Genomic DNA, 23,170 nt, shown 5'->3' with positions numbered 1-23,170 from the left:
ACAATTACTTATCATGAAACTTTTTTAGCTGCAATATTAGTTAAGCAATTGTAGATAGAACATACACCATATAAACCATATGCACAATAGAAGACAACCAAGAACACAATGAGACACAGAGAATTTAGGTCCAATGACCAAGGCAAAAACCACAAGGGGAAAACCCAACCAAATTCTTCTTCTATTAAAAATCAATTGTTCAACAAAGAAACAAAATACAATGAGATATCAAGAGAATGAGTAAGTTCACCCAAATCTGAACTAGTTGTAGCAAGAAGATCTCTGGTAGCAGCAGCTGATGCAAACACTAAATCACTTTGGCTCACCAAGTTCTGCTCTTACTCTCCAAGTCTCTCTCTCTCTCTCTCTCTATCTTTCTCTAGTCTCTCCAACTCTCTCTTTCACAAGTTCGAATTATCCTTTCACAATGCACAAGTGACTAAGGAGTGAAGATATGAGGCACATATATATATTGAGTAATGAGTTCATGTCATAAAGGAGGAGTAACTCGCATGCTTTGAGGAAGAGTAACATATGCCAATTAAAGGAGAGGTACAAATGCCTTGTAACTCATGCCATAAAGGAGAAAGGTATGCATGCCTTGGAACTCATGAGGAGAGAGGTATGTATGCCTTCTAACTCATGCCATAAAGGAGCAAGGTACGCATGCCTTGTAACTCATGCATTAAGGGAGAGAGGTATGCATGCCTTGTAACTCATGCCTTAAAGGAGAGAGTGTAACACATGCATTGAAGAGTGCGTAAGAGGAATCTTTTATGACGAGTCTTTAATGAGTGTAAGAGAGTGTAAGAGGAGTGCAACGAATCCATTAAGAGAGACAGAGAGTAACGCATCATTGAGTGAGAGAGAGTTATGAGTGCCATCAAAGGGAGAGAGGTGGGAAGAGCATGATTGAGAGAAAAATAGGAAAGGTGACATGCATTTCCATTTTGATAATAATATTATAGTATCATAAGGATAATAATAATATTAATGATAATATTGATGATTAAGTAAAAATTGAACAATTAAGATTGATTAAGGATAAGTTAAGTGATTTTCGATCATCTATACTTGATTACCAATTAAAGCGAGGAGATTTACTATTTTTGGAAAGTCATGTTTGCAATGATGGACACAACTTTCTAATTTTAGAAAGTCACTCTAGAATTGCTAGAAACGATATTTTATTCAAGGAAATTGATCCCTTAGCTGCCAATTTTCAACAATCACACCAAATGCCACTACAGCCAATACATGTACACAGTCAACATATATTGGCACTTGAAAATGTTGTTGGTTCGAGTTCTGCTTGATTGGAAAGAAGCCCAAGAAGAAATTCTATTAATGTTGGATGAGATGCAGCTGACTATGAACTCCATGGATCAAAAGCTTGGGCAAGTAGAGACTCAATTAGGCATCCCTCCCTGACCCTCGTTGCTCTCTAGGCAGCAATAAGAAGCCCATTCCAATGGAGGCCTTTGATGTCGATAACTCAAAATGATTGTCTCTATGCAATCTTTTCTTTTGATTTCTTTTTCTATGCTTTCATGTTTTCAGTCTAAACATGTCCCTAGAGGCTTAGCATATCACCTTGGCTCTTCTGTACTATGGATAAAAATTAACAAACTCTTTATTTGGCTATTGCTAAAATTGAAGTTCTGTCTCTAGTCTGATTTCCCAAGTGGCAAACTAGGGCAAACTTCCCACTGATATGATGTAATTTTTTATTTCCAGGAATAGAAACTTAACCTTAGAAAACAAAATGTTGCAATCCACTCAACAAATTGTGTTTTGACATCGTAATGCCAATAATAATTACCATATACAAATAACAAGATGCACATGATATGAGACAACCAAAAAACTCATATACAACCAAATACAGAAATATACATCCTCACATAGACTAAAGACAAGTAAATTTTTTCGAAATTATAGAAACTTGTATTAAATTATACCAGATATAAACTATAACAAAAGATTTCAATTTATTTACAAATTATCTGAAGGCATAATAATATATGATATAAATCATCGGGGGTAGAGAAGACGGTGACAAGGTGTTCTATTAAGGCACTCCATGGTGTAGAGGTCACCGGCTCAAAACTCCATGGGTAAAAATCCAGCCATGTTAAGCGCTGGTGTGGCCAGTCCGGGGACGATCCTGGAGTGATTTTCACAGCTTAGATGCCTCTGGGTCACAACTACTCAAGCCACAAGTTAATCGTGCACTCATCTCGGGACTCACATAAACTAGAAAATAAAAAATAATATATGATATAAATCACTAAATTCATTAATATAGTCTATCTACAACAAGGGAGTTTGGATTCTAGGAGTGTGTAGCAGGTGATGGGGCATTTCATACAATAAATAAGCGTGCAAAAGGGAAAATGCTAAGACACACAAGGCAAACCTTTTGGTAATCAACTTGAAGGTTTATTTCAAAGGAAAGCATTGATTCCAATCGAGCTATGAGCATCACAATGATTACACTCATCAATCCCACAAGGACCCTTTCAACAATGAAATGTTGGGAGAGTGGCGGAATGTTTGCACTCAAAGGGCACTCCAATAATCCATTTTTCATAGAGGGGGTGTTAATTCTCCTACAAACCTAGCACCTGACAATCCATTGACCTAGCAAATTATAGATCTACTGAATGAATGCATAGATAGGTTCTTAACATTAATTAGTGGAAGCAAAAACATAACCAATCTCAAAATTATAAACAATCAAATCAATTCTTCATTAAAAAAAAATCCATAATCTACTGGAGCTCCTGCCCTAGGATAATGGCCCAACTAAAGAAATTACATGTACAACATTAGATTGGATCCAGCAAATCAAGCCCTCCTAAGCCGATCTGAATCTCCTTGGTGCCCCCTTCCTCAGACCCAACACACTAGAGTATCATACTCCTCATTGCAATGCCTCTCTTAAACTTGTGTTGTTGTATGGTGTGTCTTGTCCCACTCCTTAGCCTTGCTTTATAACTTTTTGTTGAGCTAAATCCCTAACCCTAATCTCCAAAGTGATTGATGGTCGAGATTAGATCTCGCCTCACTTGAGATCAAGGTTTGAGATTAAAGCATAATCATTAAAGTAAATACTTTACTTTTTCTAATGTTTCTTTAACTCAATTAGCCAACATAATAATTATGTGTTTTTACTAAGTTAAAACTTGGGCTAAGTTGCAAATGCAACTTGCTCACACTAGAGCAAGTGTTTAGGGAGAGATTGGGCGACTTTTGCATGCCTAGACAATTAGGCCTGCACAAAAGTACTCGAGCTACAAACACCAACAATGAGGAAGTTAAAATCCCACCAATAGTACTCAGAAAATAGATTTATAATAACACTCCATGCAATATGATAATTAAAAATAGATAATTTTTAACTACAGAAAACCCTCTTGGGAAATAAACACTCCAAACTATATTAAAATTGTTGGAAATACTAAGAGGGGGGCTGAATCAATATTTCTCTTAATTTTAATTAATTTTGCACTTTCAGAGCATTAAATATTGTTAGCACAAATTAGACTAGATAAACAACATCACATCACATGAACAGTACACAAGAAATTTTATATGGAAACCCAATGCAGGAGAAAACCACAAAATGCTTTCTAATATATTTGATGAGTACAATAATTCATCAGCTCCAATTGAAGGGAAGCTCCAACTCCCTAGTACTTTAGTTAGAAAAGCATTCAGTTTTATCAGGAAGCCCCAACTCCCTGAAAGGATGCTCCAACTCCCTGAAAGGATGCTCCAACACCCTGGTTTTACCAACTCCAACAAGGATGCTCTAACACCCTGCTAGCATCAATCTGCTCCCCTAGCACCACCCCACCACCCTGAAAATAAAAGATAAGAAGAAAAATTTACGAGGCTCCCGTGCAAGGGATAATGACCCACTTACAATAGCACCTAATCACTGGCAATGATGCTTCAATGTTGTCTCTGCTACTACATCCACTCGTCACTTAATATATGAAATGGTGTTTCAGAACACAACGCTGTCCAACTGTCACAGGTATAGTATTGTTTCTGCAAGGGCCTCTTTGCACACATAGCAGCTTTCAGACCACTCCCTCTTCTCAATACTGACAACAACACACCAAAACCTCTTTGCAATAAATCTCTGGTCAATAATCAAATCTAGTCAATCATACATCAAACACTAGCTCTGCTCAATACATCAACACTGTCAACCAGCAGCTAGGGCAAATACTGCAACCTCTTTTACAACAGATCTGTCAATTATCAATATATTACCAGCATCCATCTCAGAAACATCTCCTAATAGCAGGCTTTTATCACAACATGCATCAGTAAACAGTCTTCAAGCTCATTAACAACTTACAACTTAAACCCTAATCTCTGACTTTATATTCAACAATACTTCAATACATCAGCGGCAGTATTAGCAATATTATTCGTATTTGTTTTAATAAGCACAAATATTTTGGACAGCTGATACAATCCCTTTATCATTAGGTAACCTTTTTCAACATAAACTAGCGACTACAATGTTCTAGTCATAGCAGACATCATCCTTAGGGACAGGTTATCATTTCAAGACCTTGACAATTGCACAGCCCAAGCTCTGACCAATGCAGCAACTTTCTACAAATCTATGTTGCATGACAACCTGCAACTCTGGTAACAACTACTCAGTGATCAGCACATCTCCAACTTATAGCTTGAGCTTCAGCATGGTCAGCAACAAAACATTCAAGCATCTCAGGTCATCATCACATAGCAAACTTTGTCACCAGGCAGTCCCAACCTTTTAAGTAGTGACAGTTTCCAGATATAATTGCTATGGTCCTGTAGGAAACAATACATATATTCTGCCCTGTCTGTAGACAATCAACAAGATTTGTCACTTTAACAAATCCTTTGCCCAAACCAATACAGTCATTAGAGGATAATGCACACCACTTACAGCTTTCAGGGTCTTCTTACTGAATCAGAAATTTATCAATTTATATCAGATTGAAGGGTGAAAAGACCTGTGCCAGAACACAGAATAACTAACAAAATTATATTCCAGATTAAAACAATTGGTGCATAAACCTTGCTTCTATTCATTTCCCACAAATATAAGCTTTGCACCTTCTACGCCCTGGATCAAACTTTAGAACAAACTCATACAAATCTGAGATATCAACCAAATCAAGGATAAACCTGAAACAATCTCATGGATCAACAAGACTCCATTGACTGCACGAGCTATGTCTGTTAAAAGTTGGGGGGCAGGTATGGAATGAATTTCCCCATAGGAACCCAACAACCCCAAGGAAAATCCATCTTGCCCCAAAAGAGAATTTAATTTGGATAAAAGAAAATTATTATTTAGCACTCCTCTCCATTATTTAATGTGGCACAAATTTATTTGGGCAAGTAACATCATGACATTTGTTAAATATATTTAAAGCAAATTTAAATGTGTTTTCCCTCCAAATTGCAAGTCAGCCTCATCATGTTGGTCTGCCCCAATGTGTTGAGAAATCCATTAGGGTGTTGAGAAATCTAGAGGGCTACAATCAGGATGACTTCTCTTATACTTGATAACTGCTTGTGATGTACTTTTACTTTTTCTTACTTATTAGCTTCTTCTCTTATTATTATGTTGTTCTTATCATCAAACAACTACCAAAAACAAGAAAATCAACAATACACAAGAACACAGGATGTAGGCTGCAAGCCAGGCCCAAAACCTCTCCACTCATGAGGAAAACACACAAATCTCTTATCTTCTTATAGATTCTTCAAACGACGAATTCCAAGACCTCTAGATCAAGACCAATACCCTTCCAAGACAAAGCCAAACCTTCTTGATGATGTGCTTCTTCTATCCAAGTCAAACCCAGTCAAATCTCTTCTAGCTACACAACTTCAACCCCCAGCTACAAAATTTCAGCCTCCACTACAGGTCAGAAATTGTCAGCCCCTTCAACAATTACTGCTTCCACACGTTGAGCAATTTCTAGGCTTCCAAGGCTTTCTTTGACCTTAGCTTTCTAGGGCTTCTAGATGACCTAAGAGTCCCCTTCTTTGACCTTCTTTTTTCAACTTACAAAACTTCGACCTTGCAGCTGCAAAACCCTAGCCTTCCTTTCGCATGTGTGAGAGAGAAAGAGAAATAACCCAAGAAATTTGTTCTTTGTCCTTTGTCCTTCTATCCTTCTTTGCTTGCCTTTCCTCTGTTTCTCCTTCGCTTAGATGATGAGTAGCGAGTGAGTGTCCATAGGAGGCAGAGTTCCCTCCTATATATAGGCTTCCAGGTAAGACGACATGCCCTAATGAGGCCAACTTCTTAGCTGCTAGGCCGCCTTGGTCTTGGAGGGTATTTTGATACTTTTAAATAAAAAAATAATTTTGCTAACATGTTACAATGTGCCCAATGGGGTCTTCATCATATGACAATGACTTGATTGAATTCTTAACACTAGGACCAAGGTTACTTGGGAGCGGGAGCAGGGAGCGACATTTTCAAAAGCTCCTGTTTCGGGAGTGAATCAAGAGTGAATTTTTATATAATATATATTTTTATATATTTTGATGCATATATGTCAACCTATGAAACCGGATTCGTCCAAAACCCTGGACGAATCGCGAATCGGACGAATCGGACACGATTCTGTCCTGACACGTGTCATGATGGCAGGACTCGTCGTGTCCTCTTGTGGCACGTCGTGTCCAGGGGCGTGTTCTAAATTCGAAAGCGTGTCACGATTTTCCTGTCGAGTCCTGGTTTGCGGATTCGTTTTCGGATCTGCTGCTAGGTTAAAAGTTAAAACTTAAAAGGGGCGTGTTACTGTTACTTCCAGAAGTCTTAATTGCCATCAACTTATGAAACCATTTGATCTTATTTCCTCAGTTCACGAGTTGTGAACCATATGTATCTTTTGCGTTAAAATTCGATGAGGAATGAATCATCCGGAGCTTATATTTATAGTCATTTTGATTGAATATGAAGGGACACATCGAGTTAGATAAAACCGACTTGAGGGCAGACTTGCAAACAAATCATGATCAGTGAGCACTTGAACGTGATCAAGATGTTCGACGTTTCTGTGAAACCCGCACTCGTTGTTGCACGTCTGATGGACGAATGATCGTGTGGGTATTTGGGACCACAAATGACATGGTGACCACTGAGGAGTGGGATCATCGTGGATGTATTGACGTGGATAGGTAGGGACATGGATGAGCGTTGACATGGGTGTGTGGGGACCGTTGGGTTAATTATATATATGCTCAATATATGTTAATGTCCAATATATATGGTAAATTTGAGAGTGGGGACTACACATTTTTAATTTATTGTCGATTTATGTTATATATTTTATATCATATAAATATAACATATAATATATTTATATTTGATATAAATATATGTATATATATGTCTACTAAATTAAAATTTGTGTAAGAAATATGATAATATCTAATTTTTAATATATATATATATTTAAATATTATATATATATATATACATACATACATATATATATATATATATATATATATATATATATATATATATATATTTTAATAAAATAATATATAACGTGTCCTGTTCCGGGGGGTCAGCGTGTCCCGAATCCGACACCACGAATCCCGAATCCTACGTGTCCCGAATCCCCGTGTCAGGTGACTTAGATGTCAACAAAAGCATGTAGAATGATTAATTAGATATAAAAAGCATAAAAACATGGATTGAATCATATAACATCAATCATTTAGAAGTTATAATCTTCATCAACCATGTCCACAAGTTAGTAACATACAACATATCGAGTCTCATGATTCATCAATCTTAAAGTTTCAAGCTTTCAAAATTCGATATATAACATTTATCATCATTGCTCACAAAAGTTGTAACTTGTACTTGTAACCATTACCATTACCAAGTAACCAAACAACAATAAAGAATATCTAACATGAAATGAAATGTTTCAACTATCACGAAGCATCATATTCATAATTCATTACCAATGAGTTATAAATGCCAACTTCAAACTTCAAACTTAAATTGTCATATAATGTTTACAAAAAATACCATAATAAATATGAAAGAGTCAATACTTATAAAAAGTACTAGAAACTAGAAAGACAAGTAAATCTATTATCTACTGCTTGATCCTCTTGCCACGAGAAAATTCTAATGTCTTGTCTCGTGCTTTATTGGGAGTCTCCTACATAGTCAAACAACCTTGGTGCTCCTAATTAAATACAAGTTCCATACCCTAGTACCCTAGGTGCTCTTGATTATCCGAAGTCTCCCTTGCATAGAGGTTTTGGGGCTCTTGATTAAATACAAGTTCCATACCCTAGTACATGAGAAAATCCAATGGAAACATTGCAATCCCGCCAATCCTGAAATCCTAAAAAAATGATAAGTCTGTTGGATTTTGAGTGAGATCTAAAATTCTACTTTCTCCATATGAAATCCAATGACGTCGGAACCACTCTCATACATCCTGAATCATTTCATGGTAATGTTAAAAATTTAAGTCAAAGGATGAAAATGAAAGATAAAGGAGAAGGATGAAAATGAAAGATAAAGGCGAATGTCACTTTGACTTAAATTTTTAACATTACCATGAAATGACTCAGGATGTTTGAGAGTGGTTTCGACCTCATTGGATCTCATATAGAGAAAGTAGAATTTTAGATCTCACTCAAAATCCAGCAGACTTATCATTTTTCCAGGATTTCAAGATTGGGGGGTTTGCAATGTTTCCATTGGATTTTGTCATGTACTAGGGTATGGAACTTGTATTTAATTAAGAGCACCAAGCCCTCTATGCAGGGGAGACTCCCAATAATCAAGAGCACCTAGGGTACTAGGGTATGGAACTTGTATTTAATCAAGAGCACCAAGGTCGTTTGACTATGCAGGAGGAGACTCCCAATAAAGCACGAGACAAGAAATTAGAAATTTCTTTGAGGCAAGAGGGTCAAGCAGTAGATAATAGATTTACTTGTCTTCTTTATTTTTTAGTACTTTTTATAACTATTGACTCTTTCATATTTATTATGCTATTTTTTGTAAACAATATATGACAACTTAAGTTTGAAGTTTGAAGTTGGCATTTATAACTCATTGGTAATGAATTATGAATATGATGCTTCGTGAAAGTTGAAAGTTGAAACATTTTATTTCATGTTAGATATTCTTCATTATCATTTGGTTACAAGTACAAGTTACAACTTTAGTGATCAATGATGATAATTGTTATATATTGAATTTTGAAAGCTTGAAACTTTAAGATTGATGAATCATGAGACTCGATATGTTGTATGTTACTAACTTGTGGACATGGTTGATGAAGATTATAAGTTCTAGATGATAGATGTTATATGGTTCAATCCATGTTTTTATGTTTTTTATATCTAATTCATCATTCTACATGCTTTTGTTGACATATATGCATCAAAATATATAAAAATATGTATTATATAAAAATTAGCTTCCGATTCACTCCCAAACCAGGAGCTTTTGAAAATGTTGCTCCCCGCTTCCGCTCCCAAGTAACCTTGCCTAGGGGCCATGCGTTGAATCGGTCGTCATCAATTCAGATCACAACATTTTAATAATGTTTTTAATACAACCAACCCTTGATATAAATGTGACCGTAAGGCCGACCTCATGATCATGTGACCAACCCATGCACATTTTTATAGATTTGGTGCCAATGTGGTTTTTCCCAATATGACGAATTTTTATTATTCGTTCGAGGCACCTTGACACACCCATCAACTTCATCTAGCCATATCTCCTCAGCTATGAGGAGTTATGTGACGTACCACATATGGATGGAAAGGGCTCGACAAGAGTTATCCAACCATCATACCCGTATGCACCATAGCCTGATCCACTGCAACCATAATCCTTGTTCAATGTCAGATACTGATGACAATCTTTACACTCTTTACATCAATGACAACTCACCTTTGACATCAATGACAACCTATCCAACAAAAATAAGCTCTTGCATCAAATTCCTAAGCTTTACAAAAGGTATTGTTGCTTACTTCAAGTTAAATAGCAATGGATTTTGGTATAAAGGGTTATCCTATCTTAGCACTTGTCTACTCGTCCATGGCTTAACTCAATGCCTACTTTGAGAAGTCCAATCAACTCTCAGTAATCACTTTTGCCACTGTGCAAACTAATTGAACCAACTCTAAAATCTCCAAACACATTGTCCTCTGGCGTTTGATCTTTGTCTCTCTTTTAACCTTTGAACTTCTACTTCAGCTAAGAAGTCATTGAGCTGCACTTTTTTTATTGAATTGAACCTTGGCAATTCCCTGCAATTAGCTTCATGGCAATCAACTAACTTGACATTGTCATGGTGTTAAAATGGTATTGCTACCTTGGCTTTCAATGCCTCAGCTTCCCCCTTGTTGTGACCTATGAGATGGGTTGTCCTGTGGGTTTCACGTAATTTGGAAACATCACTTCAAGAACATTGAACAGGTGGTTTGTTTTAATTTCCAAAGCCTTGACACTTGCAAGCTCTAGCCCAAGCCAGGTTGAGAGTGCTAGGAAAGTTGCTTGACTTTATTTTCGACATGTTTGGAGTCCGGACACAAGCAAAGGAAGTTCAAAACTCCTCTTGATTGCCTGATGTCCGACCTTCTGACCTATCTGGACTTAGGGTTTCAAAATCTTCTATTGGAGCCTTTGACCTATTTGGTTTCAGGAGTTCGAAAAGTCCTCCCAACAGATCGGATCTGATTATGCCCTATTCAGGTTTGGAAAATCCTTCCAATAGTTTGGATTCGACATCTGAATTGCACATACACTAAATCATTGACGTGTGCGAACTCCAGCCTGTAAGAGCGTCAAAAAAACTAATGAGTCTTGACTCTTGACTCTTGACACTTCAAGGTCATAAATTAAAAATTAAAAATTACAATGTGTAATTGCTCAACTGAAGGTTGGAGCTCAAAGTTATACCTGTTGCGCTTTTCTGCGTGTATTTTCTCAAATACACTCCAATTGCGCTCACACCCTGAAGAGCTACATGTTTGAATCAAGATTATTATGGCCAATTTATGCAAATTTGGTGCCCTTGCACCATAGCTTCACCACCAAATATCTACAACAAAATAAAGAAATAAAAAATTCAAAAACTTAAAACATAATTAAACTTTCAAATAAAAGTTGCATAATTGAATTTTTAAAAACTAGAATTATAAGTAAGGAAATTCTAAATTGAAAATTCTAATTTCTAATGAGTGATGACTTGTCTCTTACGTGGCATGAAGAGGGTCCTTTCCCTAATAGCATCATCAAAGCCAAATAGCCCAACACAACCCCAATAAAATTGTATCTCGCGATTGATTTTGCTACAAAGCTCAGGATCAAGTACTATCCTATGAATACAGGAATGGAGTCCTTCCATCACCTCGCCATCAAAATCAAAGCCGCATTTGTATGAAAATGCGGGGTTGATGAAGAGTGTTGCTACATGAATGGGTCAATGAAGCATCTCTGTCCATCGACTATCAATCACAATGTATAACATCATATGCCTATCAAGGCCAGCAGAACCCTTGTCTGCATAATAAGAACGAATGGCCTCCTTGGCCCTATCCATGGCCTCACACAAATAAGCCATTGTAGGCTTCTCCCCATCTACCAATCTCAAAACCTTTACTATAGATTCACTAACTGAGCATGCCTCTTCTACTTCCTGCCAAAACGTGTCAGAGTACACCATTTTTGCAATGGCTCTCCTGTCCTGTCTCCTGCTATATCTACAATTACGCCAGTCATTAGACACAAACATTTGCTTCGACTCAAACTGACATCGAAGAAAAAATTGAAGAGTAATAAAGTTTGTGGCAAAACGTGTGATCGCAGGACGCTGCAACTCCTTGTTTCTAGTGAACCTCCTCATGAGGCTAAGAACAAAAGCATGGTTATAAATAAACTTGGGGATGCTCCTAGCCATATCAACCACCTCCTTGGTGAAGGAGAGTTTCCCCATATCCTCAAGCAGCAAATCGATACAATGTGCTACACATGGAGTCCAGAATAATGTGTGATGCCTTTGCATAAGCATCTTGCAGGCAGACACATAATTAGTTGAATTGTCTGTTATGACTTGCACCACATTCTGCACACCAATCTCTCGAATGAACCCATCTAACAATTCACATATCATTGTTGCATCTTTGATATGTGATGATGCATCCACTAATTTAATAAACATGGTACCTTTAGGACAATGTACCAAGAAATTTAGAAGGGTCCTACCCTTCCTATCTGTCCAACCATCACACATCACTATGCATCCAGAAACTTCCATGTTTTTTTCAACTCCGCCAACCTAGAGTTGATGTCCTGCTTTTTTGCTTGAAGAATTGGCCCCTCGCAACTCCTCATATGTAGCCCCTTTGTACCCTAGGCCCACAACAGCAATAGCATCACACATTGGCTACCAAAATGGATTGTTTTGGTGATGCTGAGTGGTAAGTCGCTCCAGAAAAGACACCTCCCCATGACTCTATCTGCTTCTTGCTTCTCCTTCTTTTTAACAATTGATTTTATGCCAAGTTGTGCTCCATGTCCTGTTCGTGGAACAAAAAATGATGACCTCGCACTAACAGTAGCAGGTGATGCTATGTAGCCCCTCCCACTACCCTCAGCATCAAAATCACAAGAAGATATCCCGAAAGATCTACCTGCACGTTCAGCCTTATTTCTTTCTGTCTCTTCCTTCTTTCTGTCTTTTTCATCAATTGCTTCAAGAGCTTTTTGTATAAGCTTCGAATTAGAAACTATACAAATACCAACATCACGTCCAGTGAGTCTAGCCAGATGGTATTTTAATCGCGTAACCCCTCCTGTCATCCTAGTCCCACACAATTTGCATGATAGATATGCCCAATTTGTCCCACCATCAAGCTCCCCATACTCCCAAAATGGGTCCAAGGCTTTTGGCATATTTGAATTTTGTAGTGAGCTAACTCAAACCTAGGGCACCAAAAAAAATTGGAATTAATAAGTAATAACCACCTCATTTTACAAAATAATTTTTTTGCTACATTATTTGCAATGTGAATTCAATGAAAAATCATAAATGACAATAAGAGGGTGCATTTGAAAGTTTAAAAAAAAATGGAGTTTGCTGTCCAAATATGGAGAAAACCCTTGCATTTGCTCATGGGCATGAAAATCATAGCAAATGGAAAAAAAAAAACAAGCAAAATGTTTGTAGGCAAATAGGCAAGCAAGAATAACCCTAAAACTATCAAAAAAATCATTAACATAGGGGTTTATTTGAACATACCTGTTAATGGAAGAAATGAAGATTGTCTCACTGTTCTTCAATCTTTGATCAACAAAATATTCGTTGTTGGTGGCAATAATTGCTATTCAACCCTCGAATCCTCCTTGGCAACAAGCACAATGCTCTCCCCTTCCTTCTCTAGCAATTAGAAAACAAAATGAGGGAAAAAAACGAATTCGGCCTTTTCTAGCTGCGGTGGCGAATTTTTTTCCATGCCCAGCGATATTTTCCATCGTAACGTGATATTTTCCCGAAATATCGCGATATTTCCTCGGCAATATCTCGTCTCCATGAATATATCGCGATATTTCGGCGATATTGTCATCACTGATCAAAACTGAACGCTAATCAAGAAGACAATAGGGCTCAAACTTCACTAATGTTTTTCAACCTTCTACGAAGACTCCCTCTTTGTCTTAGTAGAACCCTTGACATGCCATTATTGTAGCTTGTTGACTACATGTATGCAGTCATCTTTCAAAATTTGAGCTCATCTCCAATATCCACAACTTCTCATTTTTTGGGAATTCCCATGGACTGGCTTCATTTCCAAATAGCATGTTAGATTTAGATTTATACATGTGAGGTCTACATTTCAACAAGTAAAAACACTCTACCTTCGAGCCACGGAGAGAATGTGGGCATCTAGTAAGCTTGGACTTATGTTTGAACCCTAAGTTTTCCAGCCGAAAATAAAAATAAAAATCTATGCACAATTTAAAATATAGGTATATGTCATCTACCAATATCTCAATACCTCTGAAATCAGTGCCTGATTGCAAGGCCCCTTCCAACACCTAATTGATGAAGTTCAATTCTAGACCCTCAGCATGCCATCCAAAGTCACAAAAATAATGAATGCCCACACTTTAACACGGAGTCAATCTGAACAAACGGTGCTAAACAAACAAACTGCATTTGAAGCATGTCCATTTCTAAACTGTAACAGTTTTCAAAGTTAAGGGCATATAAAAATATGTAGGGTGCTTACCTGAAGAAATGCCTTGACCATCCAAAGAAATGTCAATGTAGTTAGACCATTTACAGAGAATCCAACCTGCTAGTACATAGAAAGGGAGAACGCATTAAAAGAATATATGAAAATGATTACATTATTACAAATTAACTTAATATGAATGCTTATTTATACAACATACCTATAATCAAGAAAAAAGAAGTATATTGATGTCTATACATTATAGAAGGCATTCAATAAAGCTGAAATTATGCTAATTGCAATAAGTGAGGAAGGCATCTCCAATCCAGAACCTAACAAAAAATTTTGAAAGCAAATGAATCTGCAGAATGAGATGTAGTATGCTTATATACATATATAATAGCCAAAAGAAAAAAAGGTAAGAACATTGGGTCTTGTATTGTAGTCAACCAAGGGATCAAAGGATGTCACAGGGCGAAGATTTTCCCTGATGTTGCAAACAGCGCCAATTTATTGCATCTGTGATAAATTGAGATGAAAAAATCGGGACATCATGATTTTTAATAAAATTGTGCCGTGATAGGAAAAAAATGCTGAACGTCTGCAAAAGGTATATAAGAGTGAAACTTGATTTTTTTGGTGGTTAATTATTTTTGCAGCAGTTGGGGATTGAGAGCAAATGAGTTTTTCATCATCTACCATCAATATTAGGAGCAACAAACAAGCATTTTCATGCCCATCAAAGAATTTTGTGTAGTGGGAATCAGGATTGATTCCATTTGCAGTTTTCATATGCCCCTGTATGTGTAAAAACTCCACCTTGTAAATAATTCTTTTTTTTGAGATCTATGAAAAGGTTTGCAAAGTGCATAGTGCTTGCCTCTTATTATCGATTTTTCGTGGGTCATAGGGTGATTTATAGGCCTGATTTTTTTACCAGCATTCTTCTGTGCTCATTTAATTTGATCTTTCTGTCCTAGATTCGAACATTGACTTGTGAACATGGCATAGACTTTGAACCTATTTTAGCAATATGACAAGCCTCACAATGGGGCAAATTGGCAAATTTTGATTGTAAGTTTTATGGAAAAGTTACAATAGCAGGGATTAAAGACTTGAAATACCACCTTACTAGAATCCCAGGGTCATGATCTTAACATTTGTCCCATTTCAAGCCATCATGTGAACTGCCCATTGATCTATTCCTGAAAACAATAAGGAAGACAAAGACATGCTCCAACTTGAAATTGTCAGCAAAGAGGTAGCAAGAACCTCAAGAACCATTGGGATATCCTGGATATGGGGCAGTGGGAGTGGCTCCACAGCTTCACATTCCATAAGGACCTCATCTTTCTTAGTTGTGAGAATCAGATTTAGGGCATCACCCTCTGTTATTTTGATTTTCTAGTGCTAATTAGACAAGAATGAATTTCTGCATCTAGTAATTACTTCCAATGATATATGATATTATGTTTGCACATCCCAAAAAAATCATTAAGCAATTACACACAGAAACTCAACAGTAAATGCAATGGAAACAATAAAGATCACAGTAAAATAGCCATGCACAATAGACACTAGTATTTTTCCTTGGGAAACCCAAACTCGGGAGAAAACCCAACAATCTTTTCTAGGAGAAATTTTTCAATTCAGCATAAGTACAATCGGAGTTTTACAAGTCAACCTTGGAGCTCCTAAGGCTAGACCAGCCCATTGTCAGCCTTTGGCCCTTCCTTCCAGCCCTATCCTCAGCCTTGTCCACCCTCTTTGTTCAGGCCTAGTCACAAAACAGATCAGCCCTTCCTTTTAAGCCTTAGTGAGCCTCCTTAAGGTCTCAGTTGGCCTCCTCTCAGCCCTGAGGCACCTCGTCCCTGCCTCCCAAGGGTTTGAGGCCTCTCGGCCCCCTTCTTTGCCTGTGGCCTAGCTCAAAACAAGTTGCGGCCTACCCTTGTCTTTCTATCCACAGTCCTGAGTGTTGACGAAAGTGTAACTAGGTTCGGTCTTCATGACATTGTAATTATGTTTTATGTAAAAATATATTTATTATATTCCTTGCGAAATGGGTTTCATGAGCAAGAAGTGTCATTCATAGGTCAAAGACTTTTCTTGATGTCTTTAGGATTTATCATAATTAAAGAGCTCTTCTTTAACTATCAATGCGAGTAAAACCAAGCTTCATTAAGAAGCTATCAATGCAAGCATACCAAGCTCTTGGAGCTTGCTTCAAACCATAAAGGGCTTTCTTTAGTCTACACACGAGTTTTTGGGTCTTGTACTTCAAAGCCTTGTGGTTTCTCCACAAATACTTCTTCCATGAGGAATCCATGCAAAAAATCAATCTTCAATCCATTTGGTGAAGGGACCATCCTTGGCTAGCAACTAGAGCCACAATAGGTTGGATGATTGTATAACAAGCAACGGGTACAAATATTTCATCAGTTTATTCCCTCTTTCTGAGAGAACCCTTTGGCCACAAATCTAGCTTTATATTTTTCAATATTGCCTTAAGCATCATGTTTAATTTTATATAGCCATTTAGAAGACATAACAGATTTACCTTGGGGTTTTGGAAGTTTAGAACCACTTCCCATACATCATTATGAATGATGGACTCGTATTCTTCAATCATTGCATCTTTCCACACTTGAGCCTTCATAGATTCTTCAAAAGTTCATGGTTCAGCTTGAATAATGTTGCTCATGGCTACAACATATCCTTGGAATCGGCATGATTTCTTGCTTTTTCTGAAGCTTCCTCTGGGAGCAACATGTTTATCAACATCTTGAAGGGTTTCACAAAGCCATAAAGGCTTCCTTTTAACAGGAGGATCACATGGAGGAGGATCCAAGGGATCCATGGGCTCCATGGGTTCATCAACAGGATCAATTTCAGGCTAGGAATTTCTTGTATCTCAAATGCATCATCTTGACTATCAACATTAGTAGGAGGAAGAGGAGTGTCTCTTGCCTTTCCAAGAGTTGCATCTTCATCAAATGTTACATCCTTGCTAAACTCTATATTTCTTTGTCTAGGTACATATATTTTGCAAGCTTTAGAATTTTCACAATAACCAACAAACGTACCTTTCTTACCTAAAGCTTCTAGCTTGTTCCTCTTTTCTTTTGGCACGTGGAAGTAGATAGGACAGCCAAAGATCCTCAAGTGCCCAACCTCGGGTTTTTCACCAGAGAAGACTTCTTTCGGAGTCTTGTTATTTAGGGCACGGTGAGGAGATCTATTTTGATCATAAACTGTTGTGTCAACAGCTTCTCCCCATAAAAACTTTGGTAGTTTATAATCATGCAACATAGCTTTGACTACTTCCGTGATAGTTCTATTCTTTCTCTCAGTCACACCATTTGTTCTAGATTATACAGTATTGTGGTTTCTTTCCTGATTCCAATATCTTTGCAGAAGTCAATGAAATCATTTGAAGAGAACTCTCCTCCATTGTCAGATCTGAAGACTTTAATTTGTTTTTCTACCAAAGCTTTGTAATCTTTAAGCATGTTAAATGCTTGAATTTTATTTTTCAAAAAATAAATCCATGTCATGCAAGAAAACTCATCCACAGAGATTATAAAATACAAGTAGCCATCGAGAGAAGTTATAGGAATTAGTCCACATAAATCCGAATGTACAAGATGAAGTACCTTACTGGTTCTACTTTTGCTCGAAGGGAATTGTCCCCTTGCTTCCCACTAGCGCACCCTTGGCAAACTCCATCATGATCGGAACTAATCTCTGACATTCCATAAACCATCTTTCTTGTTGAGAAATCATAAGGCTATTAAATAAGTGATTTCTCTTGGACTTGACAATTGCTTGTGATGTTCTTTTACTTTTCTTGATTATTAGTTTATTTTCTTATTATTTTGTCGTTCTTATCATCAAACATCTCTACCAAAACATGAAGATCAATAGTACACAAGGAAACAAGATGTAGGTTGCAAGTCAGGGCTAAAACCTCTCCTCTTGAGAGGAAAACCCACAAATCTCTTCTTCTTATAGATTCTTCAAATGACGAATTCCAATACCTCTAGACCAAGACCAAGTTAGACTTTCTTGGTGATGTGCTTCTTCTATCCAAGTCAAATCTCTTCCAACAACACAGTTTCCACCCCCACCTTCATATTATTGGCCCCCACTGTAGGTCTGAAATTTTTGGCCCCCAGCAACCAGCTGTAGCTTCGCACTTGTGGGAGAATTAGGGTTTCTTAGAGCTTCTTCCTATCTTCACTTGGACTGCTTCTTCTTCTATGCCTTATGAAAGATCAAATTGTCCAATTATTTTCCAACTTCGACCCTTTCCTTGCTTCTTGAGGACTTTGGCCTTGATGCTACAGAAACTCTAGCTTACCATCGCACGTGTGAGAGAGAGTGCAAAAACCCAAAACTTCGACTTCCTTCTTCCTTCGCTTGCCTTCTTCTTGTTGTTCTTCGCTTGAATGATGAGAGATGAGATAAGCGAGTCCACAGTAGATCAAATGCTCTCTTATATATAGGCTTCCAAGGAGGACGACATGCCCTAATTAGGCCGACTTCTTCTTTGCCAGGCCGACTTGGTCTTGGAGGGGTATTTTTGACACTTTGACTCAAAAATAATTCTTTTGACTTGTTACAAAATTCCCAATGGGGTCTTTTACATATGACAATGACTCTTTGACTTCTTGACTCAATAACAAAAACCTAGAAGCACTCAATGGGTGCTTTGACCTAAAATAAAATGACCTTGAGCATGAAACCCATGCTACAAAAAAATAATAATAATATTTTTTCTTTTTCATTTTACAATATACAAGAATCAAGAGTACATATGAAGACCGAACCTAGTTACACTTTTCAACATTTTCACTTGAGGTAATGCTTTATAGTGCAAATGAGCGAACCTTCAATGCCAAAGTTCACTTTGATGATTGTTGTCATGGATCAATGCATGAATAGGTCTTCCATTGACTTTATACAGACCTTCACATCTTGATCCCAAAGTGAAGGCATCTCTCATGTTGGATCTCATCAGCCAAGAGAGAACTTTACCATTTATGAAAGCAACTTTCATTCCTTTATCTTCTAAAGCAGAAATAGAAACAAGATTCTTTTTCAGACTAGGTACATACAAAACTTCTTGAAGAGATAAGGTTTTACCATGATCTAGATGGAAGGAAACAGAACCAGATCCCTTTATAGGATATGTAGAGTTGTCTCCAAGAATGATTTTCAAATTGGTCTCCCTCTCAACTAGATTAGAGAGCACTTCTTTATAGCCAGTAAAGTGCCTTGAGGCACCACTATCAACCAACCAGTTGTCACAAGAATCTGCAGGAGAGGAACTAGAAAGAGCAGAAACAAGAAAGTATTTTGATTGTGTTTCAGTTGCATTGTTATCATACCTTGGGTTCCTTGAAGAACAAAAGCTCTCTTTACGAGTAGAAGGAGCTTCTCTTCTTCTTCTATAATCAGATTTGTTGGAACGATTGTTGAAGTTGGATCTTGGTGCTCTTCTGTTTTCTGGACAATCATGGGCATAGTGGCCATTCTTATGGCAATTGTAGCATTGGACTTTTGATAAGTCTCTGTTCCATTTAGAGGAATTGTTGGGAGCAGGTTTAAATAGTGATGGCCTCTTCTTCCTTTCTTCTTCTTGCTTTGGACAACAAGGGAAATAGGTTCTCCCTCCTCATGCTTGGGAATTCTTCCTCTTGAAATCATTCTGGCCTCTTCTTGATTGCACTTTCCCAGAAGCTCATCAAATGTAGGAAACTTGTCATTATTACTTATGGTAGTAATAAAAGCTTCCCAAGAAGAAGGAAGACCTCCAAGCGTAATCAACACCAGTTCTTTATCAGAAACAACTTCGCCAGAAGTTGACAGCTGATCATTGATTTTTGATATCCTCGTGAAGTATGCTCGAATGGTCTCTCCTTTGTTCATCTTAATATCCTTGAGTTGATTCTTCGGAGCAAGAATTTGACTCAAGTTGTTCACTTGATACATTCTAATCAGCTTGTCATACATTTCTTTGGCTTTCTTCAAGTTGGAGACATAAGTGATGAGGTGGTCTCCAATAAAATAAAGGATAATCTTTTAAGCCTTGAGTTATCATTTCTTGTGTCTGGTCTTGATAGTAGCAATGAATTTTTCAACTGGTTCTGCTACCTCTCTGACCTCCTTTAATCCAAAAAAGGTCCCTTCTTATTCTTCAATAGATAGAAAAATGCTTCACGGCTTGCTTCTTCCACTCATCTAGCAGACAAACAAGCATCACAACCTCTTTTGGGATGCTATTTGTGCTTCCTGAATCAGATATCTTCAACTTGGTCTCTCTTGGTGATCTGCCGCTGACTTGGGCTAGTAGTTCTTCACAAGGTGAGATTCTTATGATGTGAATGTTGAAAAAAGGAGGAGATTGAATGTCCTTTTATAGTGTTCTTGTGGTGCCCAAGGGGCATGTGTCCCTGCTTGGCCGACTTGAACTTTCGGCACTGAATTAAAGAAAAATAATTTAAATTAATTTTCTTTTCTTTTATTAAGACGACTTGAGCAGCTACCCAAAAAAATCAACATGTTAGAATGGTGGTTAAAATGAAAAGAGAAAGAAGAGTTACATACCATTCAACATTTCCAAGAACAATCCATTCTACCAAACAATATTTGTTGTTGTCATTATTGTTGAACTACAGAATATAAGGACCCTATTTATGAGGAGTTGTAAGGGCCAATTCTTACAAAAGGAAGGTTGATATTTGTGATGTACCAAGGTAGAATAATATGGGGTACCTAAGGAGGTACTTGTTACACCTCATATTCTTTGCAATGTACTATGTTACCCATGCATATATAAGGTAAATGTAACTAACTTTTGTTTTCTTAATGAAAGATGGTCAGTTTTATCTTTTGAAAAAATATACAAGGTAAACCTAGGAGAGACATTTTCTCATGCAATGCAAATTTCTAGTGTAACATCCCCTATGTTGACTATGACCTTTACAAACATTTTGTAAAATTGAGCGCGCTAGTGTGACATATGATTGCTGGCAGAAACTCTATTTTAATATAATGAAATTATTGATGTTGAAATTCATTATATCCTAATCATGGTTCCAAAGTGTATGAATGCCTAATCTAATGTTAAGTATGCATTAATGCTTTAATCAATGCCAAAATTAGAGTAATCATGTATTAATGCTTAAAAAGGATTAATTAAAGATTTATGCTTTAAATAATAATAATAATTATTATTATTATTATTATTAATTATAATATGAATATTTAATTAATTTTATTATTATAGAAAATTGAAATCTGAGGAGTAGGAATGATGGGCCAAAGTTCCGAGGAGATGAGGTCTTCGATTTCACCCATTTGATGTGAACTGCCATACCCATCCCACCGAATTTAATGCCAAGCCCCTATGGTTGCGAAAAGTCGCTCTGATAAGATTTCGTTATTAATGCAACTAGTAGTGTCATCCTAATTTTTTTCCCTTCTTATGAATCGAAAGGGTAACATGCAAACGAAGGCAGCATAGGGGCAAGTAGTACCCTCTCAGGCATGCCTGAGACACAACCTGCCAGCATAGTTATGCTAGCCAAATTCAGACAAGGGGTTTGACTTTGATTTTCTAGAAAGTTTTGTGGATAGCCAACAGTGGGAAAAATTAACGGAGAGTATACAACCTGCACTGGACCACTTCCCAGTCTTCGACTTTACCTTGTGTTCCCAGTTTGAGCGTAGAGTGAGAGTGACTAAACATATTCGATGCTTGTTGAGACTATGGAACCACTAGTGCTTGTTGCGGCTAAGAAACCACCAGTGCTTGCCTAAGGTTGTGAAACCACCTGTATAGCAAATCACCAGTACTTGTGGCTAGCTGAGAAACCATCGTGCTTGCCTCAGGCTGTGAAACCACATGTACAACGAATCATTGGTGCTTGCAATTGGCTAAGAAACCATTGGTGCTTGCTATAGCTGAGAAACTACAAGTGCTTATTAGATTGCTAATAAACCACATGCAGGTGATATAACTCCCTTAGCTCAACTGGTGTATCTCCTAGTGAATCGTAATTCTCAGACTCTGAACCTACTACAAGGGTGGCGAGTTATGAGTCATAATAGTGTAACTAGCCTATGGTTGGGAGGATAGAGTGAAACCCTTCTCTAGTTGCCAATGAGATTTAATTCATACAGATAAGTAATTTGGTCTTAGTATTGTTTATGATTGTTAAGTTCATTTGTATACATTCTATGTGAAATTTACAAGAACACTTAGTTTTTCTATCTTGATATGTTAAATAGGTCACTACCAGAGGTGCTTATAGTATGTGGCCACATATGAATTGAATATCTGAATTCATGTCCATGTTGATAAAGTTTAACAATTCTCATATTATATCTTCTGGAATCATGCATACTATTAAAATTACTTGTTGAATGAATGCCAACTAATATTGCGCATAATTTCATGTGTCTAGATTGCATGTGTGTGTGTGTGTAATTTTCTATATTTATAGGAAACGTGGGTTCGGGGACGGGGACAGGCACGTCACTTTTTGAAATAGGGTGTGTGGGTTCATCAGGGGTATGTATATATATATATATAATATATATTTGAAATAGGGTGTGTGGATTCATCAGGGGTATATATATATGAATTTGTATATTTTCCAACTTTAAACAAGAAAAATAAAATATTTATGATTTAAACTTTAAAGATTTAAACATGCACATCATTGAACATTCAACATTCACATTGAAATTTCAAAATTTCTAGTTTGATATCAAGTGCAAATTGGAGTTTACATATTAATAAGAATCATGATATATGTCCATTGTCATACTACATTCAAAATTTGCCTTAAGGCATCTCCAAACATGAACTAGGAAATTTCAAAATAGTGAA

General features: G+C 37.1%; 1 protein-coding gene across 2 annotated transcripts in view; it reads right to left on the bottom strand.

Annotated features, from left to right (window-relative positions):
* Positions 1–23,170, bottom strand: part of LOC149138546 (uncharacterized) — a 71,327-nt gene that overhangs the window by 9,878 nt on the left and 38,279 nt on the right. Inside the window, exon 3 of one of the 2 annotated variants that reach the window (XM_089449773.1) lies at positions 14,326–14,394. In XM_089449773.1, the coding sequence (XP_089305899.1) occupies positions 14,326–14,394 (69 nt within the window). The remainder of the gene's footprint in view (positions 1–14,325; positions 14,395–23,170) is intronic. The other variant, XM_089449774.1, reaches the window with a different exon arrangement.

Source organism: Pinus tabuliformis, chromosome X (assembly GCF_031772625.1).
Source record: "Pinus tabuliformis cultivar Carrire ecotype Pingquan chromosome X, CPIR1, whole genome shotgun sequence".
NCBI classification, from domain to species: Eukaryota; Viridiplantae; Streptophyta; class Pinopsida; order Pinales; family Pinaceae; genus Pinus; species Pinus tabuliformis.
This window is presented reverse-complemented; position numbering and strand designations above follow the sequence as displayed.